The 25,870-nt window shown below is 36.2% G+C and overlaps 1 protein-coding gene across 4 annotated transcripts in view; it reads right to left on the reverse strand.

Annotated features, from left to right (window-relative positions):
• RIC1 (RIC1 homolog, RAB6A GEF complex partner 1) overlaps positions 1 to 25,870 on the reverse strand; it is a 128,397-nt gene that overhangs the window by 78,958 nt on the left and 23,569 nt on the right. For 3 of the 4 annotated variants that reach the window (XM_045840299.1, XM_045840298.1, XM_045840301.1), the window contains exon 2: positions 3,121 to 3,228. In XM_045840299.1, coding sequence (XP_045696255.1) covers positions 3,121 to 3,228 — 108 coding nt within the window. Of the gene's footprint in view, positions 1 to 3,120; positions 3,229 to 21,862; positions 21,916 to 25,870 lie in introns of those variants that run through there. The other variant, XM_045840300.1, reaches the window with a different exon arrangement.

Consider the following 25,870-nt stretch of genomic DNA (forward strand, 5'->3'; position numbering starts at 1 on the left):
AAGGAGGTGTTTGGGGGATCCAGGATATAAACTGGTTGGTTTGTATATAAAAGGTATACCAACAGATAAATAAATCCTTTACTATCTGTAAGAACTGGCTAGCCCTGGGAGTCACAGTCTTTCCAGGGTCAGCAAGTCTCCAAAATGTGAAAGCATCAGCAATACAGAAAAATAAAAAGAAATAATTAAGGTAGCTCAGCTGGTTAGAGCACTGTCCCATATGCCAAGGTTGTGGGTTCAATTCTTGGTGAGGGCACCTACAAGAACCAACCAATGAACACATGAATAAGTGAAACAACAAATCGATGTGATTCTCTCCCCACCCCCCACTTCCTCTCGCTAAAATCAATGGGGAAAAAAAAAAGAATAGAAAGAGAAAACAAATTTTCAAAATTTTTAATTGTTATGAAATTCTAAATATAATCATGATAAAAACTGAGTATAAATTTTCTTTGTAATACACATCCATGAAAGAGAACAAAATTCATTTTAAGGGGAAAGCATTTTTGCTTAATTGGGGTTTAAGTTAGTGTTCCCTATCAAAATAGATTGCAAAGTTTCCTCTTATTGTTGGTCTGTAATGATTAGATTTTGCATATTTCGTATTTGACAATATCTTTTCACACAAGTACTGTTAAATACTGAACTCAATCCACAAGCATGTAATTTTAAGTGACTATATGCAGCACTTGGTAGGCAATTGTAGAAGTCTACTAGACTTTTCTCCTGAAGTCTTTTTAACATGTCCTTACATTGTAAATTAATTACTTCCTATTGAAGGTTAGGTGGAATGTTCCTCATTTTAACAATTAAATGGATTTTGAATTATGGAAATTTCCTTTGCCACTGCACCAAGATCTGAACATGGTATGGTATGGCTCAGAAAATTTATCTGCTGCTAATTTTTGTTGGAAATAGAAACCTTACTTGTTTTGTCTTAACTTTTGAAAGCAGTGGAAGTATGAAAAGCACTCTGACATTACTTGTGATTCAAACATTAGGTGTCATCAAATGACTTCACCATATATACATTTCACATATAAGCACTGTTTTGCTTTGTAGTTTTAGACTGAAGTTATTAGTCTACATACCAAGTATGCAGCCAAAGCTATCTTCCAACGTCATTCAGTGTCTGCTATGTGTCTGTAGGTGGTTTTCCAAGTTAAAAAAATTTCTATTTCAGCCCTCAGCTCAAAAAATTTACAATAAACCTTTACCACTGACAGCTATGGGGTTGAGCAAGTCAGGATATGCAGCTTCTATTTCTGACAAGAACTTAAAGTAACCACAGGCTTAAATGCTTACATGTGCAAAAACTTTGTAAACTTGCCCAACTAAATAATAAACAAGCCTTTTTCTGTCCCACATATATTTTTACCATCATCAGATAAAACACACCTTAGTGGATGGATTCCACTTCAGGTTATACTGAATTAGTGTCTTCTCAGCTTTTTTGAAAGCCTTTACACCTAAAGCTGGCTACCCATGCTGTATTCATAGGGAGTAATTCTCACTCATTTCATACTCTGCCCTGATGACTTAATGAAAAACTGAGCAGTGCTGTAACATTTGTCACTCCATCAAGAACCAAGCAAACTTACTTTAGTTGCACTTTTCATCTCTGTGAAGAATTTCTGGTACAATGATATATTTCCTTTTAAATTTTCTAATTTTTCTAACTATTAATTTCAATGTGTTGGAAATACTGTGATTAGTACTTAACTAAGTACTAGGTTGGATAGCGTCAACTATATTCTTTTGGCTTCGCTACAGTGTCACTGTATAATAAACATAGTATTTTGCAATCTAATTCAATATCAAAATAATCCACACACCAAAATCTATTTTTCCCTTCTTCTGACATTAGAGGTATGCACTAATCATAAAAGTAATGTAAAATGTCACAAGATGCAGACACGCACAGCACTTGAAACACTGAAGTTACAGTGTACTGAGCAGGAGAGAAGAGTAGAAGTACCAGTGTCACTGTCAGAACTACTCAAGTCAGCTACTGCAGCTTAAAAGCTGCCACAGACAATGTATAAATAAATTAGCATTCTCATGCTCTGTTTATTTATAAACTATGAAATTTAAATTTCACATAATTTTCAATTGCCAAATACATTATCCCTCTTTGATTTTTTCAATCATTTACATACATAAAACTATTCTTAGCTCATGGTTCATACACAAACAGGAAGCAGGGTAGATCTGGTGTGTAGCTGGCAGTCTGCAAGACCCCTACTGTGGGAAGAGAAACTACTTAATATATTTGACCATGTGGATCATTTTCAGATGACTGACCCAGTCAGCATTATAAAGCATGAACTAGAAAAGGACAGATAACAGAGAGATAAGTTAGTGTAGTAGTTAAGAGTACAGTAAATAGAATCTGAGTACCTGAGTTTAAATTCCTTCTCTTTGATACACACCATCTGCGTAACTTTGGATAAAACTTATTTTATCAGAGTTTCAATATATTTATTTACCATGAAAGATAATTGTATCTACTTCAAAGTGTTGACTTAAAAATTAAATGAGATGATCCATATAAACTAGTTATATTACTAGATATACTGATGTTAAGAAGTGCTCAGTAAATGTTAAACCATACACATTATGCTTATTAAAATTAGGTAATAATGACAGTTCAAGAGATGACAGTGACAAAATATAAACTGAAAAGGTAAAATTAACCAGATCTAAGAACGTTAATGGAAAAAGAATGCAGAAATAGATCCAAATGCAGGTGAGAATTAGTATGACATAAACGCAGTTTATCATTTTTGTGAGACATCCTTGGGAATGGAGGGCAGGACTTATGTTAAGTTTGGGAGTACTGTATGAATATAGAAAAAAGCTTTAAAAATCTGGATTAAATAGATTTCAAGGACAAAACAGGAAAGTGAGAAGAATAAAAGAAAAGGATATGGGCACCACATTTAGAAATGGAGAAGTAGTGAAAAAAGTATAGTAAAAATAACCTGAATAGAAGATTTGGTTCAGCAATTTTTAATCACAGAATATAAACGCTAATGGGTTTTAAAGACTGAAAGGAAGTCACCTAAGAGATTCAAGTTTAAATGCAATGTAATGATTGCAAAAGAAAAATCTACTTACTGACACAGCTATCATTGCACTGTCTGGTCTCCATTCAGCTTGCTTGTAGGATCCAAACTGAGAAGATGACTTTGCAGGTTCTTTGTAGGTTACAATTAACACACTAGGCTGGAAAAAGACAGTTGTGTTGTATTAATGTCTCATAAGAATATAAACAAACAAATTTAAGATAATTTGTCATGGAGTACTCAGAAGTTTTTTAGTGACTCGAACAGTATAATAAAATATAACAATCTGATATTAAAACGTTAGCTTAAATTATCCAAGCAAATCAACTAAAAATAACCAAAATAAACAGATTATGTGAATAAGCCAATATCTGTTAAAGAAACTGAATCAATAATTAATAACTATAAAAAAAAACAGAAAAAAAACAGGCCTTGGTGTGTTCAATGGTGAATTCTACCACATATTTAAGGAAGAAATTTAAGGGACAAATTCTGTAACAGTATCTTCCAGAAGACTAAAACACAGAGAATACTTCCTAACTCTTTCTATGGAGAGGCAGCATCATTCATTCAAATATTGAAACCAGACAAAGACATTACAAAAAAGTAAAACAACAGTCCAATACTACCCATAAACATAGCCGCAAAATTTCTCAACAAAATATTAGCAAATCTAATCCAACAATGTATAAAAAGAATTATAATATGAACAAATGGGATTTATTTCAGGTATGCAAAGGGGGATCAACATTGGAATATCAATTAATGTAATCCATCACATCAACAGAATAAGATAAAATCACACGATCCTATCAATAGCTACAGAAAATTAATTAGACAAAATCCAATATTCGTTCATGATACAAACTCTCAGCACACTAGGAATAGAGGGGAACTTCCTCAACTGTACAAAGAATATCTACAAATAACCTACAGTTAACATCATACTCATTGGTAAGAAACTAGCTTCCCTGCTAAAATCACAAGTTAAGAACATTTCCTCTCACTACTCTTTTTCAAAATCACACTGGAAATGCTAGCTAATGCAATAAGACCCCCCCCAAAAAAAAAGAAATAAAAGAAATACACACTGGGAAGGAAGGAAGGGAGGGAGGGAGGGAGGAAGGGAGGGAGGAACCTGTTTTGTTCATAGATGACATGACTGCCTATGAAGAAAATCTGAAAGAACCAACAACAGTGAAAAAAACTCACGGAAATAATACGTGATGATAGCAAGGTTGCAGGATACAATGTTAATATATAAAAATCAACTGCTTTCCTACTTAACAGCAATGAACAAGTAGAATTCAAAATTAAAAGTACAATACCATTTGCACTAGCAATATGTACAAGATCTATGAGGAAAACTACTAAATTCTGATGAACAAAATCAAAAAAGAAATAAATGGAAATATATTTCAAGTTCACGGATAGGAAGACTCAACAACATTGTCAAGATACCAGTTCTTCCCAACTTAATCTAGAGTCAACACAACCCCAAACAAAACCACAGTGAGTTATTTTAGAGATATCAGCAGAGTGATTCTAAAGTTTATATGGAGAAGCAAAATATACAAAATGGCCAATGCAATATTGAAGGTATGAAACTAAGTCAGACAACTGACATTACCCAACTTCAAGACCTACTATAAAGATAAAGTAATGAAGACAATGTGGTACTGGCAAAAAAGAAAAAGAAAAACACATCAATGGAACAGAATAGAGAGCCCAGAAACACATCCATGTAAATATAGTCAACTGGCCTTTAATAAAGGAAAAAGGCAACGCAATAGACACTGGATGATCTTTTTAACAACTGGTGTTGGAATAAGGGACATCTACCTTTGAGCACACAAGAAGGATCCACAGGTCATCTTGGACTTTCTCTGCCCTTGCCCCAGAATCAGCCCTTTTTCCCAGAGACTCTACTTTCTTTTTATTAGAGAACAGTGTTTGAAAACAACATGTGGAAATAAGTTCCTTGTTGCTAAGGTGGTATCACTACTTCTAGCTTCTTGGTCCTCTCAGAAAACACAGTGGTAAACACGTGTACCAATACTAACCCATATATACACATATACCTTATACTTCTTTCTATATATACATGTTTTAATTATATTTTATTGATTATGCTATTGAAGTTGTCCTGACATTTTCCCCTTTGCCCCCCATACAGCACCCACCACTGCCTCAGGCAATATCCCCACCATTGTTCATGTCCATGGGTCATGCATATCAAGACTTTGGCTACTCCATTTCCTATACTGTATTTTATATCCCCATGGCTATTCTGTAACTACCTCTTTGTACTTCTTAATCCCCTCACCCACTCTCCCACTATTCCCTCCCATCTCGCAACCATCAAACGTTCCTTGCATCCATGACTCTGTTCTTGTTATTCTTGTTTGCTTAGTTTGTTTTTTTAGATTCAGTTGTTGACAGATTTGTATTTATTGCCACTTCATTGTTCATAGTTTTGATCTTCTTTTTCTTAAATAACCCCCTTTAGCATTCCATACAATAATGGTTTGGTGATGATGAACACCTTTAGTTTTTTTCTTATCTAGGAAGCTCTTTTTGTACCCTTCAATTCTAAATGATGGCTATGCTGAGTAGAGCAATCTTGGCTGTAGGTCCCCACTTCTTATGACTTTGAATATTTCTTGTCAATCCCTTCTAGCCTGCAGTTTCTTCTGAGAAATCAGCTGAGTCTTATGGGAACTCCCTGTAGGTAATTAACTGCTTTTCTCTGGCTGCTTTAAATGTTCTCTCTTTATCTTTAACCTTTGGCATCTTAATTATGATGTGTCTTGGAGTAGGCCTCTTTGCAGTCTCATGTGGGACTCTGTGCTTCCTGGACTTGCATATCTATTTCCTTCAGAAAATTAAGGAAGTTTTCCTTTATTATTTTTTCAAATAGAGTTCCAATTTCTTGTTCTTCTCCATTTGGCACCCCTATCATGCAAATGTTGGTCCTCTTGAAGTTGTTTATACCAGAGGCTGTTTATATACTATCCTCATTTTTCAGGGGAAGATTCTTTTTTCTTCTTGTTGTTCTGATTGGTTGCTTTTTACTTCCATATGTTCCAAATTATTGATTTGATTCTGCACTTCATCCACTCTACTGTCGTTTCATTGTTCTTTATTTCAGTTAGTGTATCCTCCGTCTCTGAATGCATCTTTTTTATGCTGCTGAGGTCCTCACTAAGTTCCTTGACCATCCATATAGGCAGTGTTTTGAACATTGCATCTGATAGATTGCTTATCTCCATTCTGTCTAGCTCTTCTTCTGGAGTTTTGATCTGTTCTTTCGTTTGGGCCATGTTTCTTTGTCCCCTCCTTTTGGCAGCCTCCCTGTGTTTGTTTCTGTATATTAGGTAAGCTGCTTTGACTCTTTGTCTTGGTAGTATAGCCTAATATAGAAAGTGTCCTGTAGGGTCCAGTGGCACAGCCTCCCCTATCACCCAAGCTATGTACTTGAGGTGTGCCCCTCATGTGGACCAAGTACACTCTCCTTTTGTAGTTGAGCCTTGATTGCTGTTGGCAGATCAATGGGAGGGATTTACCCAGGCCAATAACCTGTAAGGACTGGCTGTGACCACTTACCACCAACCTCCACCCTCTGTGAAGGATCAGCTATGCAGGGGTAGGGTGGTGGTACTCGAAGTGGTCTTTGGCTGTCCACTGGGTACACGGGCCCTGGTGTTTCCCAGGTGGTGCAGGCTAAGGTCAGCTCCCACCTGTGCTTTGCCCAGGGCCTCCCTGCCTGAGCTATAAAGCAATCTGTGTTTCTTGCTACTTGTGCTGGGCTTGGAGATCTCTAGGCAAACCCAAGCTGTGAATCTAGGCTGGCTTCTGCCAATGCCAGGCCTGGGGCTCACTGAAGCCAGCTATTGCTTGTTTGATAGGATTTACAAAGTTTTGAGGCAGGAGCCAAGACCAGCCATTCATATGGAAAAGCAGCTTAGGTAGGCCAGTAAGTTGGGTGGGGTAGAGTCTCTGGGGATCTCCAAGGCAGGTCAAATAGTATTAGCCAGCTTGATGGAGTCTCAGATATGGCACCAGCTTGCTGGCTCTGTGGGCAGATGCTTTAGAAAAGAAACTATGGCCTCTGCTCACCTTGATGCCAGATACTTCAGTTTCTCCCTGTATACTACTGGTGCTTTTCAAGCTGGTACTCCAGTCCCGGAGCTCAGAGGGAGTGAAACTGAGTAGGTGAGTCTGTGTGTAGGTTCTTTAACAGGAACTGGTTGCAGTTCCTGCAGTTTCTTCCACCGACTCAATCCCCAACGGTTTTTGCAGCCAGAAGTTGTGGGGACTTACTTTCCTCGCACTGGAACCCTGGGCTTGGGGACTCCTTGGGTGTAGGGTCATGACTCCTTGTCCCAAGATATCTCCCCAAATTTTTATCCACCACATGTGGGTGAGGAACCAGCCTATTCCACATCTACATCCCTCCTACCAGTCTCAGTAGTGGTGGTTTCTTTAATTTCATATTTGTCAGGCTTCTATTCAATTTCATTTCTGATGGTTCTAAGTGATGGTTGTTCCATATTTTAATTATGGTTGTGTGAAGAGGTCAGCCATGTCTGCCTATGCCACCATCTTGACTGGAAGTCTCTATATATACATGTTTTATACACAGAAACCCATGTGACTATAATCAAGTACATGGCAATTCACCCTTGTCTTCTCCCTTACTTACTTGTAAACTTCTTTTACTGACAGTGAGAAACCTGGGTATCATTTCTTATCATTAATTTTGTTCTTTGTTCTACCCTACTATATACATAGAGTAGTCTGGAATTGCTAACAACATCGCTAATTTACAATCAAAATGCAGTTTTTATGAATAGCTTCTTTTACTTTTAACCTCAGAATAACCAGTTAAAACACTGTTATCCAAAGTTAATAAGCCATTCTCTTAAAAGCTTTCTTTAATTTCTAAGAATGAAATACAAAAGTTTCTAAGATGCTAACAATACAACACATTAAAACTGCTTGGCACAGTCTTTGCTGTGAGCCACTGTGATTTCCTGCTTCAAAACTGCTTGGACAGAACCAGTACTTAACCCCCATTCCAGCCAGCCGCCCAGGTCCAGACTTTCGCTACGTCTTTACAGCACCTTCTGACCATCCCATGGCCCCTGTCACTGGTCCGGTGCTGTGAAGCCGGCTCTCATGAGCCACCCATCATGACAATTGCATCCACCTCACAGGTCCACCAGAACTACCACCAGGACTTGGAGTCTGCCATCAACCACCAGATCAACCTGGAGCTCTACACTTCCTATGTCTACTTGTCCATGTCTTAGTACTTTGACCACAGTGATGTGGCTTTGAAGAATTTTTGCCAAATATTTTCTTCACCAATCTCATGAAAGAGAACATGCTGAGAAACTGATGAAAATCCAGAACCAAGGAGGTGGCCAAATCTTTCTTCAGGGTATCAAGAAACCTGACCAGACGACTGGGAGAATGGGCTGAATGCAATGCAGTATGCACATTACACTTGGAAAAAAGTATGAATCAGTCACTACTGGACTTGCACAAACTGGCCACTGACAAAAATGACCCTCGTTTATATGACTTCGTTGAGACTCACTACCTGAATTAGCAAGAGAAATCCATCAAAGAACTGGGTGATCACATAACCAACTTGCACAGGTTGGGGGCCCCTGAAACTGGTATGGCAGAGTATCTCTTTAACAAGTATACCCTGGGAGACAATGAAGAGAGCTAAGCCTTAGGCTGGTTTCCTTGGACACCAAAACAGTACATGCATATTGGAAAAAATAAAAATAAAACTGCTTAAAGAATAAATAAAAACAAAACTGCTTGACATGAGTTATTTATACTTCACAAATATCAACTAAAAATGAAAAACAAGTACCTTGGGAGGAGGGACATAAAGGAAGATGGCAAAACAGGAATAGACCCACACACACACAAACACAGATTCAGCAACAATTCACAGAAAAAAATTCTGCTTCTGAGTAATCCAGAAACTCATTGAAAGATAACTGAATGCTGGATGAATGTGAAATTAGACTCATCACACCTGGTAGTGAGATTCAGGACACTCTTTCACCAGCATTCCTACCCCCATTCAGTACCATGAAAATCCTCCCGTTCCCAGCTAATCCCCAAGGAACAAAAGAAGTGAGCTGAATATCCAATGCCCCAACCTTTCCACAGAAGCTTCCCCAGAGGATTGGCTTCTGTCTTGCCAGTCTTGGAAGACTGACAGAACTAGCATAATGTAGCCACCTGGAGGAGAACAGAGATAGTGGCTTGAACTGAACAGTCACCACAGCTTCTCCCCACAGCTCAGCACAGAAAGAAGAGAGGAAAGATTCCAGTTCACAGCTCTTTCCTGGGCAAAGAAAGAGATGGTCTACATATCTAATGCACAAACTTCTATGGGAGTTACCCAAAGGAATGGCTTCTGTAATACTTGTCTCAAGAGTGCTGCTGTCTGGAAACTAAGGGAGAAAAGAAATAGAGATTTAGGCAGGCAGTTGCCATAGCCCCTCCCCACTGACTTAGCACACTGCAAGTGGACAATAAACACCAGCTCCCAACTTCTCCCTGGGGAGCAAGTTAGTCCATAGCTCCAATGCCCAAATTTTTCTGGGGGCTGCCCAAAGCGGGGAGCTCCGCCTTGCCATTCACAGGTTATTGAATAGAACTGGCAAATCTGGTCACCAAGAAGCTAGTGAAAACAGAGACAAAGGTTTGGGGCATCATAACCCCTCTCCCAACTCGGCACAGAGCAAGCAGAAATAAACCCGAGCTCTGAGTTTATTCCCCTGGGAGGGAAAGAGTTAGAGCCAACTTTTCAAAACAGACTGCCTGATGAACAATTTCAGTCTCACTCACTGAAGTGCACTGAGGGAATTCAGCATACCCCAGACCCTAGGGACTGCAATGAACAAAGGAAGCACGTTGGACTAACATGAAGTCTGAGAGGCCATCAGAAATCTCTGGCCAGCTGACTGGTGGGAGTCTTCTAATATGAGACCAGTTCGTGAAGACGGGGAGAGGTGGCTGCTCTGTCTAGCACAGTAACCAACAGAGTTAATAAGATTAAAGCACAAGTAAGTCTTCCAACCAAAGGAAATAAATCTCCAATAACAAATCCTGATAAAAACAGAGATATATGATTTACCAGACAGGTAATTCAAAATAACCACCAGAAAGATGCTCATTAAGGTCAGGAGAACTATGGTTGAACAAAGTGAATTTCAACAAAGAGATAGAAAATATTAAAAAGTAACAAACAGAAATCATAGAGCTAAAGAACATAACAACTGAAATAATAAAAATTCACAGAGTTCAACAAAAAACTAGATCAAGCATAAGAAAGGTCAGTAAACTAAGACAGGCCATCTGAAATTATTTAATCACAAGAGAAAAAAAAAGAGTGAAGAAATTTTAAGGGACTATGAAACACCAACAAGCAGACCAACATATACATAGAAGAGATGAGGGAAAGAAATGACCAGAAAGCTTATACAAAGAAATCATGACTGAAAATGGAAATGGACATCTACATCCAAGAAGCCCAAAGCAGCCCGAAAAAAGGAACTGAAAGAAATCCACAGAGAGAAATTAAAAACTGTCTAAAGTAAAAGCAAACAGAATTATTTTTGAAAACAGAAGAAAAAGGCAACTTATCATGTACAAGGTAACCCTCATGAGACTATATGTGGATTTCTCAGCAGAAACTCAAAGTGCTGAAAGAAAAGCTGCCAAGCAAGAATATTACATTCAGCAAAACTGTCCTTCAAAAATGAAAGGTAAAGCCCTGCTCAGTAGCTTAGTTGGTTAGAGTGTCATTCCAATATATAGGCCAAGGACATGGGTTCAATTGCTGGTCAGGGCACATACCAGAGGCAACTGATGACGTTTCTCTCCCACATCAATTTTTCCCTGTCTCTCCCCCTTCCCCTCTCCCCAAAATCAATAAACATATCCTTGGGTGAGGATTAAAAAAAAAAAGACTGATCACAAATAGAATTTTCTCCAAAGAAGACATACAAATGGCTGACAGATATACGAAAAAAATGTTCAATATCACTAATCACCATGGAAATGGAAATCAAAACCACAATGAGATGTCACCTCACACCTATCAGGATGACCATTATCAAAATCCAAAAGACAACACGTGTCGGTGAGGATGTGAAGACACTGCAACACCTGCACACTGCTGCTGGAAATGTAACACAGTGCAGTCAATACGGAAAACAGAGGTTACTCAAAAAATTGAAAATAGAACTACCATACGATACAGTAATCCTTCTTCTGAACATTCATCTGAAGAATTCAAGTAAGTATCTGGAAGAGATATTAGCACTCATATATTCATTACAGTGCTATTCACAACCACCAAGATATGGCAACCACTCAAATGTACATTTCCAGGTAAATGGATAAAGTTTATGTGGTGTGTCCATACAATAGAACACTTACTATTCAGCTTTTAAAATGAAAGAAGTCCTACGATATGCAGTCACAAGGAGAAATCTTGCGGACATTTACATTTCACTAAGTAAAATAAGTCATTTACACAGGAGAAATAATACATGATTCCACTTATTTGAGGTATCTGAAACAGACAAATTCATAGTATCAAAAAGTGAAATGGTAAAATATTTGAAAATACTTTTAAAAAGGGCAAAATCTCATATCAAGTGTATCACAATAAAACTTAGAAAAAGCCTTTTGTATGTTAACATAAATATATTTTTAAATAACTCTAGTACTAAAACAAAAAAGAAAAAGAGACAGTGCAACTATTTCACAAACCACTGTAGAATCTACTATAAAAGACTATGAAGTTGATTCTCAGATCTACTTCAACATTCAGTCTTTTGTGACATGCTGTTTTAATTGAAGTATATGAAGAAACTCCAGTCTTACACAGATTTACAGCTGGACTTTTAAAACAATGGTAAATATTCTTTACTATTACACCAAAACTTGACACAGGGTAGTTTCTTAAAGCTTAGTTGTAATATTATCAATAAAGTTTTGGTACTTTCCTTAAAAATATTTGCAACCTATAAAGACAAGAAAAATATAATTGGGGAAACCACTGGGGATTTATTTTAACAATCCAGAAAAGAAACCCAAGTCTGAAAGGGAAATTAGAACAGCAAAACAACTTTTTAAAACAACTTCATTAGAGGACTTTACACTACCTGACTTTAAGAGCTATAATTGGGTTAGCCAAAAAGTTCATTTGTTTTCCTTAAGATGGCTCCTAGTAAGCACCTAGTTGTCCTTAATGTCATCAGAAACAATGTTGTTAGGTTGTATTGTGACAGCTGTCATATCACCATGCATTTAAAAAAGCACATCAAAATTGGTGAATTTTTGTGTAACCATTTTAATATTGAAGATGGAAATAGGCAACATTTTTTGGCACATTGTGCTTTATTATTTCAAGAAAGATAAAAACACAACTGAAATGCAAGAAAAAATTTGTACAGTGTAAGGAGAAGGTGCTGTGACTGATCAAACTGTCAAAAGTGGTTTGTGAGGTTTCATGCTGGAGATTTATTGCTGGATGATGCTTTGTGGTCACGCAGACCAGTTGAAGTTGATGGCAATCAAACTGAGACATTAACTGAGAACAAACAATGTTATACCATGCAGGAGGTAGCCGACGCACTCAGACTATCCAAATCAATAAAGTTACTAGTGAAATTAAAAATATGGTGTTTTTCTTTTTTGTATGAAAAAAACCACATGGACATTTTGGCCAACCCAATACAAAGTTATAGTAATAAAGAAAGTGGTATCGGCAAAAGACAGACAGACTACAGTCCACAAATAGAGAAGTGAAAGTCAATTCAGAGGAGGGAGGATCACTTTTCAACAAATGATTCTGAAACAAGTGGCTAGCTATATGAAGAAAAAAGAACTTTGATCCATATTTTGTGCCTTTTGAAAATATTAATTCACAAGATATTTTAGACCTTTGTATAAAATCTGATCCATGAAAGTTCAGGAATATAGGAGAAATTCTTTTGTGGCCTGAGGCTAGGCAAAGACTTCACAGATAAGACATTAAAACTCATTTTCCCAAAGAAAAACTTCAATTAATAAATTGGTCCTCATGAAAATTAAGTATTTCTCTTCAAAAGACACTACTAAAAATAAATAGAAATACATGTATCTGCATTAATGATGTGTTATCAAGAACATACAACGAATCTTTAAAACTCAGAAAGGAAATAAACTGTCAATTTTTAAAAGTAGAAAAATCAAACAAAAAATTATAATATTGGATTTTTAGCATATAAGTATCTATAAAACCATACTGATATAAATAACTGAATGAAAAGGACATCTCTCTCTCTCTCTCATTAAATTTCAATTAATGTAGAAGAAAAAGGGACATAGAGAATCATTAGGTGAACACCATATAACAGCTGCAAACAAGATCAAGTGTTGGATACTAAAATCAGTGAGCAAGTTTTAGGAAAAACAGAATATGTACAGTATACCACCCCGCCCCCAGGTCACCCTTTAATTACCAAGGAAAGATAGTAACTTCACAGTAGAGAAACCTGCCAGACACCAACCCACCAAGTAACCAAGGTAAATTATCACCAATAACAATATAAGCAAACATCATAAACTATTTGATATAACATACTAAGGACACAACGTTTTGTGGTATTTTTTACCAAATCCATAAGCTTATTCCATTCATGAGAAAATCAAATAAACCCAAGCTGATAAATTCTACAAAATAACTGATCAGTACTCTTCAAAAGGATCAAGATCATAAAAGACAAGGAAAAACAAAAGAACTGTTACAGAATGCAAGAGACTAAGAAGTAACTAGACCAAAAAAAAAGATCACTAGAAAAAATGGAGAAAATCTCAGTGAGATCTGTACTTTCGTTAATAATACTGTAGCACCTTAATTTCTTCTTTATAATTATGCTAAGTGAAAGATGCAGAACAAAAAATAAGAACATGCTATATGATTCCATTTACATAAAATTCTAGAAAATGTACATCAATTTATGATGGGTGAAAGCAAGCAGATGAGTTCCTAGAGATCCAAGGTCAGGGGGAAATAACTACAAAAAGGCAGGAGGAAACCTCAGGGGTCACGGGGTCATTATCATGATTACAGTGATGATTTGATGCATGTATACATGTCAAATCTAATCAAATTTATTTTGTATACATGTATAATTTACATTCTGTCCATTATATCTTTGGAAAGCTGTTTAAAAAGGTTACAACAAATTATCTTGGATGGTTTTCTGAAGAATTCATTAAAGAAAAACACTTAGGCAGAACTATTTAGAATCTTGTGAAAGCCTAGAAAAGAAACCTCAACTCTGACAGAAGACAGGGACAGAAAGACAAAAACAACAAAAGAGTTGTAATTTGCTTAGCAACTAAAATACATGAATATTAGATACAAGGCAAATTGTTTTACATTTATTTTTTATAATTTTTATATTATTTTCCTATTTGAAAGATTGTTTTTTTCTGGCCTGGTACAGTTAGTCGGAGCTTAGTTTCAATATACCAAGGTTGCAGGTTCCATCCCTGATCACGGTATATAAAAGAGTCAACCAATGAATGTATGAATAAGAAAAACAGCAAATTAGTTTCTCTTTCTCTCCTTCTCTCCCTCCCTAAAAATCAGTAAATTTAAAAAAAATTGTTTTTAATGTTAATGACCAAGGAGACAACATGAACCAATTCAATCAGAAAGAGAACTTTTAAAACAGGTTTCTATTTCTGTGAAATAATGCCATTGGTACTTTAATAGGTATTGCGTTGAATCTATACATTGCTTTAGGTAGTATGGACATTTTGATGATGTCAATTTTTCCGATCCATGAACACAGTATATGTTTCCATTTGTTTGTGTCCTACTTGATTTCTTTCTTCAGTGTTGTATAGTTTTCTGTGTACAGGACAGGTCTTTTACCTCCTTGGTTAGGTTTATTCCTAGGTATTTTATTTTTCTTGTTGCTATATCATATGGGATTTTTTTCTTGATTTCTGCTACTCCTGTTTCATTGTTGGTATAAAAAATGCCTTTGATTTCTGGATATTGACTTTGGATCCCACTGTTTTGCCAAATTCATTTATTAGGTTGAGCAGTTTTTTGCAGAGTCTATAGGATTTTCTATGTACACTATCATGCCATCTGTAAACAATGACAGTTTTGTTTCCTCCTTTCCGATTTGGATGCCTTTTATTTCCTTTTCTTATCTGATCACTGTGGCTAAAACTTCCAATACTATATTGAATAGAAGTGGTGAAAGTGGACAACCTTGTCTTCTTCCTGATCTTAGTGGAAAAGATTTTAGTTTTTGCCCATTGAGTATGATGTTGGCTATAGGTCTCTCATATATGGCCTTTCTTATGTTGAGGAATGCTCCCTCTATTCCCACTTTGCTGAGTGTTTTTATCATAAATGGGTACTGTACTTTATCAAATGCTTTTTCCTCATCTATTGATATGATCATGTGATTTTTGTCTTTGCCTTTGTTTATGTGATGTATTACATTTATTAATTTGTGAATATTGTACCATCCTTACATCCCTGCAAGGAATCCCACTTGGTCATGGTGTATGATCTTTTTAATGTATTGTTGGATGTGGTTTGCCAATATTTTGTTGACTACCAATGGCATATTTCACAGAGACAGAACAAATACTTCAAAAATGTATATGGAACCATAAACGACCCTGAATAGCTGCTGCAATTTTGAGAAAGAAGAGCAAAGTAGGAGGGCTCACAATACTTGATATCAAACTGTATTACAAGGCCACTGTAATCAAAACAACCTGGTACTGGCTTAAAAACAGGCACATGGACCAATGGAACAGAACAGAGAGCCCAGAAATAAACCCAAGTCTCTATGGTTAATTAATATTTGACAAAGGGGGCAGAAACATAAAATGGAGAAACATAAAATAGCCTCTTAAACAAATGGTGTTGGGAGGGTTGGACAGCTACATGCAAAAAAATGAAACATGCGCACCAACTTACACTATACACAAAAATAAATTCAAGGTGGATAAAAGATTTAAAGATAAGCCATGACAACATTAAAGGCCTAGAGGAGAACATAGGCAGGAAAATCTCAGATATTTCATGCAGCAACATTTTCACTGATATGTCCCCTAGAGCAAGGGGCATAAAGGAAAGAATAAACAAATGGCAACTCATCAAAATAAAAAGCTTCTGCACGGCTCAAAAAAAAAACAGTATTAAAATAAAAAGAGAACCAACTGTGTGGGAAAACATATTTGCCAACGATACTTCAGACAAGGGTTTAATCTCCAAAATATATAAAGAACTCACACAACTCCACTCTAAAATGACAAGCAACCCCATTTAAAAATGGGCAAAGGACTTGAACAGACACTTTTCCAAGGCGGACATACAGAGGATCCAGAGACACATGAAAAGATGCTCCGTATCATTAGCTATCAGAGAGATGCAAGTTAAAACCAAAATGAGATACCACTTCACACCAGTCAGAATGGCCACCATAAACAAAGCAACAAACAACAAGTGTTGGAGAGGTTATGGAGAAAAGGGAACCCTAGTGCACTGTTGGTGGGATTGCAGACTGGTACAACCACTATGGAAAACAGTACAGAATTTTCTCAGAAAACTAAAAATGGATCTGCCTTTTGACCCAGCAATTCCACTTCTAGGATTATATACTAAGAACCCTGAAACACCAATCCAAAAGAACCTATGCATCCCAATGTTCATAGCAGCACAATTTAAAATAGCCAAATGTTGGAAGCAACCTAGGGGCCCATCAGTAAATGAATGGATCAAAAAACTATGGTACATTTACACAATGGAATTTTATGCAGCAGAAAGAAAGGAGCTCCTACCCTTTGCAACAGCATGGATGGAACTGGAAAGCATTATGCTAAGTGAAATAAGCCAGGCGGTGAAAGACAAATACCATATGATCTCACCTTTAACAGGAACCTAATCAACAAAACAAACAAACAAGGAAAATATAACCAAAGACACTGAGATAGAGAACAGGCTGACTGTGTCCAGAGGGGAGAGGGGAGGGAATTTCAGGGGAAATGGGGAAGGGCTTACAGGAACGAGTATAAAGGACACATGGGCAATAACAAGGAGGGGGTGGAAACGGGAGGGAGGTGGGGAGTGCTGGGGGTGTGGGCTGGGATGGGAGTAAAAGGCAGAAAACTGTACTTGAACAACAATTAAAATAAAAAAAAATTAAAAACTGGTTTCTATTGTTATAATCAGCAGTAACAACTTCCTTACTGAAGTAAAAAAGGTAAATAGTTAAACAGAGTGACAATATTTAACCAGTAATTTAAAACCACAGTATGTTTACTAATTTTTCACTTCTAAATATTCCAATATTTATCTATTTTATAAACTTTTCACTTCTAAAAATGAATAACCTCTAATTTGGAAGTCAGAAAACATACCGAATTCTGAGGTTTTTGCTCTGGACCCAAATTAAAATAAAAGAATATTGTACAGTAATGTGAGCTTATGAAATTGCTAAACTTTTTACGTGAAGCAGACAACCATCAGTTTTCAGTCTCATGTCTAGTGACGAACATCTTGCACAGATGTTAATAAATAGCACTTTCACTCTGTATATAGCAGAAATCCCATGTTTAAAGGTTCTTAGTTAACTATCAAACCTAAAAAACAATCTTTTCTAGAAGGCAATTTCACTCATTACAGCTCTACTTCTCTTTTTAAATACATGTACACCTAAAAAAGTCTATTAGGTATTTCCTTATAAGGCATGGAAACACAGAAAACAGAAATTCCCTCTGTTGATAACAGTAATGTCATACTGAATTAGGGCCTAATCTAATGACCTTATTTTAAGTTGATGACCTTCATAAAGACCCTATTTCCAAATAACAGCACATTCCTGTACTAGGGGTTGGAATTTCAACATATCTTTATGGGGGGGGGGGGGCATGCATCAACACTCAACACTCTCTCTTTGTAAATGCTCCATAATAATGAGAAGTAGAGTACTAAGAGTAAATGAAAATATCTTATGATTGTATGTCATACTATATGTCTATACTAAGGCTGTCCAATCAAACTTTCTGCAATGAAAAAAATGTTTTTTTATCTGAACTAGCATATAGTACATACTAATCATATGTGACTACTGAGCACTTGAAATGTGGCTAGTGTAAGAAACTGATTTTCTTTTACTTAATTCTTAATAAATTAAAAATTTTAATAACGTGTGGCTAGTGGTTTCCATACTGGATATACCAAAGTTAAGCTCTACAGAACTGGTGATTATTTACTTAATTTAAAGGGCTGGAGACCAATTTATCTTCAAAAATACTGTGTTAAAGTTGAATGAGTTTCTTCATTACAGATGTTTGGGAAATCTTCAGTGGGCTAAGATACACTATAAATCTTTAATAGAATAAAATATGTATTATTATTTCCCAAGCTTATTTGGTTAAACAATTCATCTTTCCCCTAGATTATCACATAGTATCAAGATTTCCTTATACCAGTGTTCAGGAAATTCTATTCCACAATTGTCATATAGTTTTGCATATGTATTATATCTGATAAACTAAATATCAATTTTTAAAAGCCTATTTAAAATTTTTATAGAGTATAATCTATTAATTTTTAGTATATTCACAAAGTTGTACAATAATCACCACTACAAGTATTTTATCATTCCAATAAGAAACTGTACCTATTAGCAGTCGTTCTCTATTCTCTCCTTCTCCCAGCTCCTACAACCAATGGAACTACTTTCTACCTCTAAACACAAGGTGGAACAAAAGTAGGTTTACAGTTGTGAGTACATGAAACAGAGGTTTTATCTACTATTATCTTTGTATTCTTTTTCCATACAAACTATAAGCCTACTTTTGTCCCCCACCCTGCATATAATTTACCTATTCTGAAGAGTTCATGTAAACAGAATATATATGGTATGTGGCCTTTTATCTCTGGCTTCTTTCACTTAGCATAATGTTTTAAGGGTCATCCATGTTGCAGAATGTATCAATACTTCATTCCTTTTATGAGTGAATATTCCTTTGTATGGATATACAACTTTGTGTTTATCCATTCACCTGCTGCCATTTGGGGTATTTCCACTTTCTGGCTATGGTGGAAAGTGCTGTTATAGACACATGTGTACAAATTTCTGTTTGAACACCTGTTATCAATTCTTTTGGGTATCTTCCTAGGGTAAAATAGCTATGTTTAACTTGAGGAACTGTCAAACTGTTCTTCACAGTGGCTATACTATTTTACATTCTCACCAGCAGTTCATGAGGGTTCTAATTTCTCTACATCTTTGTTAACTCTTGCTATTGTCTTTTTATTGTTGCCATTCTAGCAAGTGTGAAGTGGTATATAGTGATTTTAATTTACATGTCCCTAATGACTAATTCATGTTGAACACCTTTTCATGTGCTTATTGTCCATCTGCACATCATCTCTGGAGAAATACTTATTCAAAATCATTGCCTGTTTTTTAAACTGGAGTCACCAACTTTAAAGAGGTTCTACTACCTGAATTTTTAAGTTGACTGCTGGAGTTCTTTTGTTTCTACGGGAAAATTCATTATAAGTTGATTAGGTTCCCTGGCCAGCTTAAAAAAGTCTAATCTGTGAGTGTATAAAATAATGTAGTGGTTAAGAGGAATATAGGCTCTAAAGTCTGAATGTAAGGTTAAAATACTGGCTCTGTCATTTACTAGCTTTGTGAGCTTGGACAAACAATTTAATTTCTCCAGTTTCTGAATATTTATAACAAGAGAACCTGTCAGACTGGATCCCACTGCTACAAAGATTAAATAAATAATACATCATCTGGCAGAGTGCCTGGCACTCAAGAAATCCTAAAGATTATCTGTTGCTGTTTTAATGTTTTAATGTTTTAGGATCATATAATTAAAAATACTATAAAAGAAAAGTGAAAGGATTAAGATAAAAAAAAAAAACAACAACCTCATAGACACAGACAACAGTATGGTGATTACCAGAGGGAAAGGGAGCAGATAAATGGCAATGAAAGGAGACTTGACCTGGGGTGATAAACACAGAATACAACATACAGGTGATGTATTACAGAATGGTACATCTGAAACCTGTGTAATTTTGTTAACCAATGTCACCCAAATAAATTAAATTAAAAATACTATAAAACAAAACTCTCAACTACTTCTTTGAAATAACTTATTCAAAATTCCTACATAAGACACCAGCAACATATCACTTCATGCTATGTAAAGCTTAATAATTGAGGACAATATCTGCTAAACTCTCTGGCAGGACAGGACTTGGACCAAGGCAAATGACCACATGGGGGGAAAAGGGCAGCAGACTAATTGGAAGTAGGCACACAAGACTTTCTGGAGTGATGAAATACCCTGAATCTTGATTGGAATAGTGGTTATATAATTATATACACTTGTAAAAACCAATTTGAGATCAACATTTCACTGTACATAAATTTTACATCCAAAAAGTCATCCAAAAAGTAAGTAAACCATCATTTAAGAATACATACATACTGAGTTTTGTTTACAAAGGCAGGTAAGATTACTAATATATTTTAGATGACTTTCAAGAAAGATATTCTGGTTAATTGTTGACAATCCACTATGTATTGTTTTCAAAGTAGATACAGGGTACTTTTATCAGTAACATGCATTTCCCCCGTTGATAATGCATCAGTAATAATGAGCTCATGCTTCAAACATTCCTCCATTTCTAAAATGCTCTTTTTCTTAAGGGTAACAGCTAATGACTGTGACTGATATTAAAGTGAGATGATCAACTTGATGCATAGGAAGAGGATATACCAATCAACTTTGGCTATTTTCTTTCTCTTCTATATGAAATGAGTAATATATAAACCCCATTTTCAAGCTCTTGAAATCAAACTGTTTTCCCCCCACCATGTTAATATTGTTTTCCTGTGAAATATTACCTCATTTAACAAGTGTTCTTGAATGAAAACACCTTTGAAGTTAACATCATGAATACAACATGATTCATAAAGTATTCACACTATGTATGTTTAACTGTAATCAAGCCATCAAACATAACTTCCAGTTTATAAGAAATATAGAAGATTCAAGAAAACATTAACAACTAGACAAACCACAGTGTGGTAATGAGTTGCAAGGAAAGCAACTTAATCCATTAAAAATGAAACACATCTATGTAACTGAGAGAGAGGAGGAGGGGAAAATGTTCTAGGTTAAGAGACTAATAAAATATAACTAACAACCCAATGGAATGCATGAACCTTGAGCAAATCTCTGTTTTAAAATAAGAAAAAACACTATGCAAATAGTTTGGGGAATACTGGGGAAGCTTACAAATCAAACTCCTTATTAGGAGGTATCAGGTTAAGTATCAATTTTCATAGCATGGCAATGTATGTGAATGTCATTTTTAGAAGATACACACTGAAGTATTTAGGTGCCAGTGACGTATCTTGATGTATGAAACTTTCAAATAGTTTCCACAAATATACACACATAGATATTATGTGTATATGTATATATTTATGTATACACATTTGTGTATATATAACATGCATACATATATACACACACGTATAAGCAATTAATGACAAGGCAATCTATTGAAAATTAACCCTGAGTGGTTAGTATCCAGGTGTTCTAAAATATATAAAGTGATTGGTTGTATTTTCCTACATAAGCAAACAACATATTTGATGAAGTAGAGAAACCAGTACAAATAAGCATACCTCAATTTATTGCAGTTGGCTTTACTGTGCTTCACTTTATTGCACTTCACAGATATTCTCCCCCACCCAAAAAATGAAGGCAAGATCCTGTATAAGCAAAAAGACTGTAACTCATTAAAGGATCTCAGCTGATGGTAAGCATTTTATAGCAATAAAGTATTTTTAACTAAGGTGTGTACATTTTTAAAGATATAATGCTATTGCACACTTAATAGACTACAGTATATACTGTAAATACGTTTATATGTCTAGGAGGAAAATTCATGTGACTCACTTTATTGTAATATTTACTTTTTTAAAAGATTTTATTTATTTATTTTTAGAGAGGGAAAGGAGGGAGAAAGAGAGAGAGAGAGAAACATCAATGTGTGGTTGCTGGAGGCCATGGCCCGCAACCCAGGAATGTACCCTGACTGGGAATCGAACCTGCGATGCTTTGGTTCGCAGCCTGCGCTCAATCCACTGAGCTACGCCAGTAATATTCGCTTTATTTCAGGGGTCTAGAACTGAACCCACAGTATCTCTGAGGTATGTCTGTAATGGTCCCTTTAGACAAGCAACTGGGCATTAAGTGGAAATTTCTACATACAAATTCTATGTGGAGCTCAAGGTAAGCAGTCCCTATAATTTATCTTAATTTCCTACCACATAGTTAAGTGTCAACTGTTGGTCAGAAGACAACATACCTCAATAGCACACCATGATATTAATAATGAATACTCTAAGTTTCATGTACTATAATGGCTTACAATCTTCACTATTACACATTCTTTACACGCTACATAAAAAAAAATACAGGGGGGACCCAAGAAGACCTGGAATTTATTTATTAAAAAATTGTGTATCTATTCTTACATGTGTTAACTTCAGTCACCTTCAAAGTACTCTTTATATGATGCAATACTCCTATCAAGACGTTTTTTCCACTGCTCAAAACAGTTTTTGAACTCACTGATTTTGATGCTTTTTAGTGCTTCTGCCATTTTTCATTTCACCTCTTCTGCATCGGCAAAATGTTTCTCTTTGAGAACTTTTTTCATCCAGGGAAACAAACAAAAGTCACGCAGGGCGATATCAGGTGAATAGGGAAGATAGGGCATAGCAGTCATGGGATTTTTAATCAAAAACTGCTGAACACTCAGCCCAGTGTGGGCAGGTGCACTTGTAAATCACCCATCAAGAAATGGCAAACACGCTGAAAGAGTCTTCAAAGGAAATTTACAGAAGTTGAACCAACCTCTCACAACAACACCAGCTGATACACTGATACAGACGGATTCCTAGAACACTCCCGCTAGCAAGGGAAGCCAGTACTACAAGGGGCATATAATTTGGCTTCAGAAAGAGTTTTGTAAAAACTGGCCAAGTTTCTAAGTTGACTTAAACAGTCAGTTAACTGAAAGATTAACTTAGAGAAGACTACCTGATTTTCCTAGTCCAGAAAAATAATAAACATTTTTAAATTATACTAAATAGGCCCTGACTGGATAGCTCACCTGGTTACAGCATTGTCCTGCTGCACCAAGGTTGTGGGTTCAATCTCTCATCAGGACACACACAAGCAGCAACCAATTAATGCATAAATGGGCAGAACAACAAAGCAATGCTTCTCTCTCTCTCAAATCAATAAAAATAAGTAAATAAATATACTGAGTAGTACACATTATTCTAGTTTGAAATATACATCCCTGTTGAAAGAATTTTATTCTTCCCATATACCATCTTCCCAATGCGGTTTCATGTTTCCCCTGTGTTCAACTTAATAATGGCAAAGCCTAGACTTACCCATCACCTGTCTTAACATCTCAATGAAAAGGAAATGTTTATAATGGAAAGAAAACCATTCCACTTCACAGTATCATTTCATTTAAATGGCATAATATACTAAAAGGTTCTAAGCACTGTGGTTGGAATTTAATGATCATTTATTTTATTGTTATTTTTTAATCCTTACCCAAGGACATTTTTTTTCATTGATTTCTTAGAGAGAGAGGAAGGGAGGGAAAGAGACATCAATGTGAGAGAGAAGCACTGATTGGTTGCCTCCCATACTCGGCTGGACCCGGGACCAAACCCGCAACCTAGGCATGTGCCCTGGCCAGGAATCAAACCTGCAACGTTTTGGTTACGGGACAACACTCCAACCCACTGAGACACACTGGCCAGGGCAAGTGTGCATTTATTAAACAATATTCAATGCGAATATAACTGTATGAATATGTTTTTTAAAAGCCAGCTATTGCTAAGATATCTTTCAAGCAGATTGTTTTAAGTTTTATTGTTTCTAGTTTATATGAGAAATGGCATGGAACAATCTCTACAAAGTAAGGTTTAGCATTAAATATGGATTTGAATTTCAGCTCCACTACTTATTAAATAATTTCTCCTACCATAAAATTACTTCAAGGCTCACTTTTCCTATGTGGAAACAGAATTAAGGCCAATCTCCCAAAGTTTCTGTAAGGATTCTCAGCTCTGCTACTTACTAAATAATTTCTCCTATCATAAAATTATTTTGAGTCTCCCTTTTCCTACTAGGAAATAGAATTAAGACCAATCTACCAAAGTTACTGTAAGGATTATATGAAATAAGTTATATAGAAAAAAACTTTAAAAGGGACTAACATAATAGGAACTCATAACTTGTTAGTTTGTATTTGCTTTAAGTTTTTTTTTTTAAGGTCAATGGGATTTATATTTCACATGACTGAATAGTGAACAAAAATTGTATCACCCTTGTGCTTCAAAAATAAGAGATACTGATGATGGAAAGGAAGTGATAATGATCCTGGCAATGGCAAACAAATGAGACCTAACAACAATGACTGAATATTGTACTATAAATAACCAAACTTCAAATATATTGTCTCCCTACCACCTACCTGCCACCTGACACACACACACAAAGGAACCAAACAGCTCAGTTTCCCAAAGGACAAGACAGCAGCAATTACATAAAAAATTTTATAGGTTTGAAGAAATTAAGGAATTATTTCTTCTAAATGTATAACTGAAAATTATGACACAAGTAATTAATTTGACCCATTTTATCCCACTAAGACAGGAAAACTATGATTGCCTAGCAAAAGTTAAATCACAAGGACTTCCAAAAATGGCAGAGGAAAGAGGTTTACAAATCCTATCCCCCCAAAACAACCACAAAACCAAACAAAAAAAGTCAAGACAAATATTTGTAAACTGACCAAAGGCAAACAACAAACTAAGAACCTTATATTCATGAAAAACTAAACTTTAGTTTTAGTACAGTGGAAATAAATGATATTTTTACTGAGACCATGCCCATTACCTCCCCCAAACAAGGTAGGCAATAGAGCCACTGGGATGGAGCTGCTAGTGAAAAATCAGCAGCTTTGCAGCTAGAGGTGGGCTGCTTTGATATGGAGCAGTCAGTAAAAATAGCAAACTCCTTAGAAAACAAAACAGGGAAAGGTGGCAATGCTGCTAACAGAAGTTGCACACCTCCTTTAGACAAGGAGCACATCCCTCAACCAGCCAGAAATTTAACAGGGAGACCCTGGAAATCAGCGAGGGAATTGAAAAGCTTGCCACACATCCTTGGCTCACTGGGAGACAATACTCATAAACAGGAAAAACCCTGGGAGACCCAAGCCACTCATTCTCCACTCATTCCTGTCTGATAGGGAGGGTTGTACACACGCAAAGACAAGACAAAGAAAGGCCAAGCTCCCCACACATCACTGGCTCACTGGGAGACTGTTTACAAGGAAGTCCCAGAAAAGTCCTGCAGGAACCTTCTGGTAAAAGCTGGAACAGATATAAAAACGTCCTAAACTTTGCATGCACAATCCAACCCACAAACTGACCAATCAGCAGAGAATGGATGCTTCACTGGCTCAAGATGTTTGACCAAAACCTCTGAACACTCACTATGCAAACACAGAGGCAACCCCCAGGAAACCATGATAAAAATAAAAACAAGATAAAATAAGCAGAGATGTCAAACTCAGTGGTTGCATACTGCAGGGA

This window comes from Phyllostomus hastatus, unplaced genomic scaffold (genome assembly GCF_019186645.2).
Source record: "Phyllostomus hastatus isolate PE091 unplaced genomic scaffold, TTU_PhHast_1.1 phas_contig_34, whole genome shotgun sequence".
Lineage (NCBI taxonomy): Eukaryota > Metazoa > Chordata > Mammalia > Chiroptera > Phyllostomidae > Phyllostomus > Phyllostomus hastatus.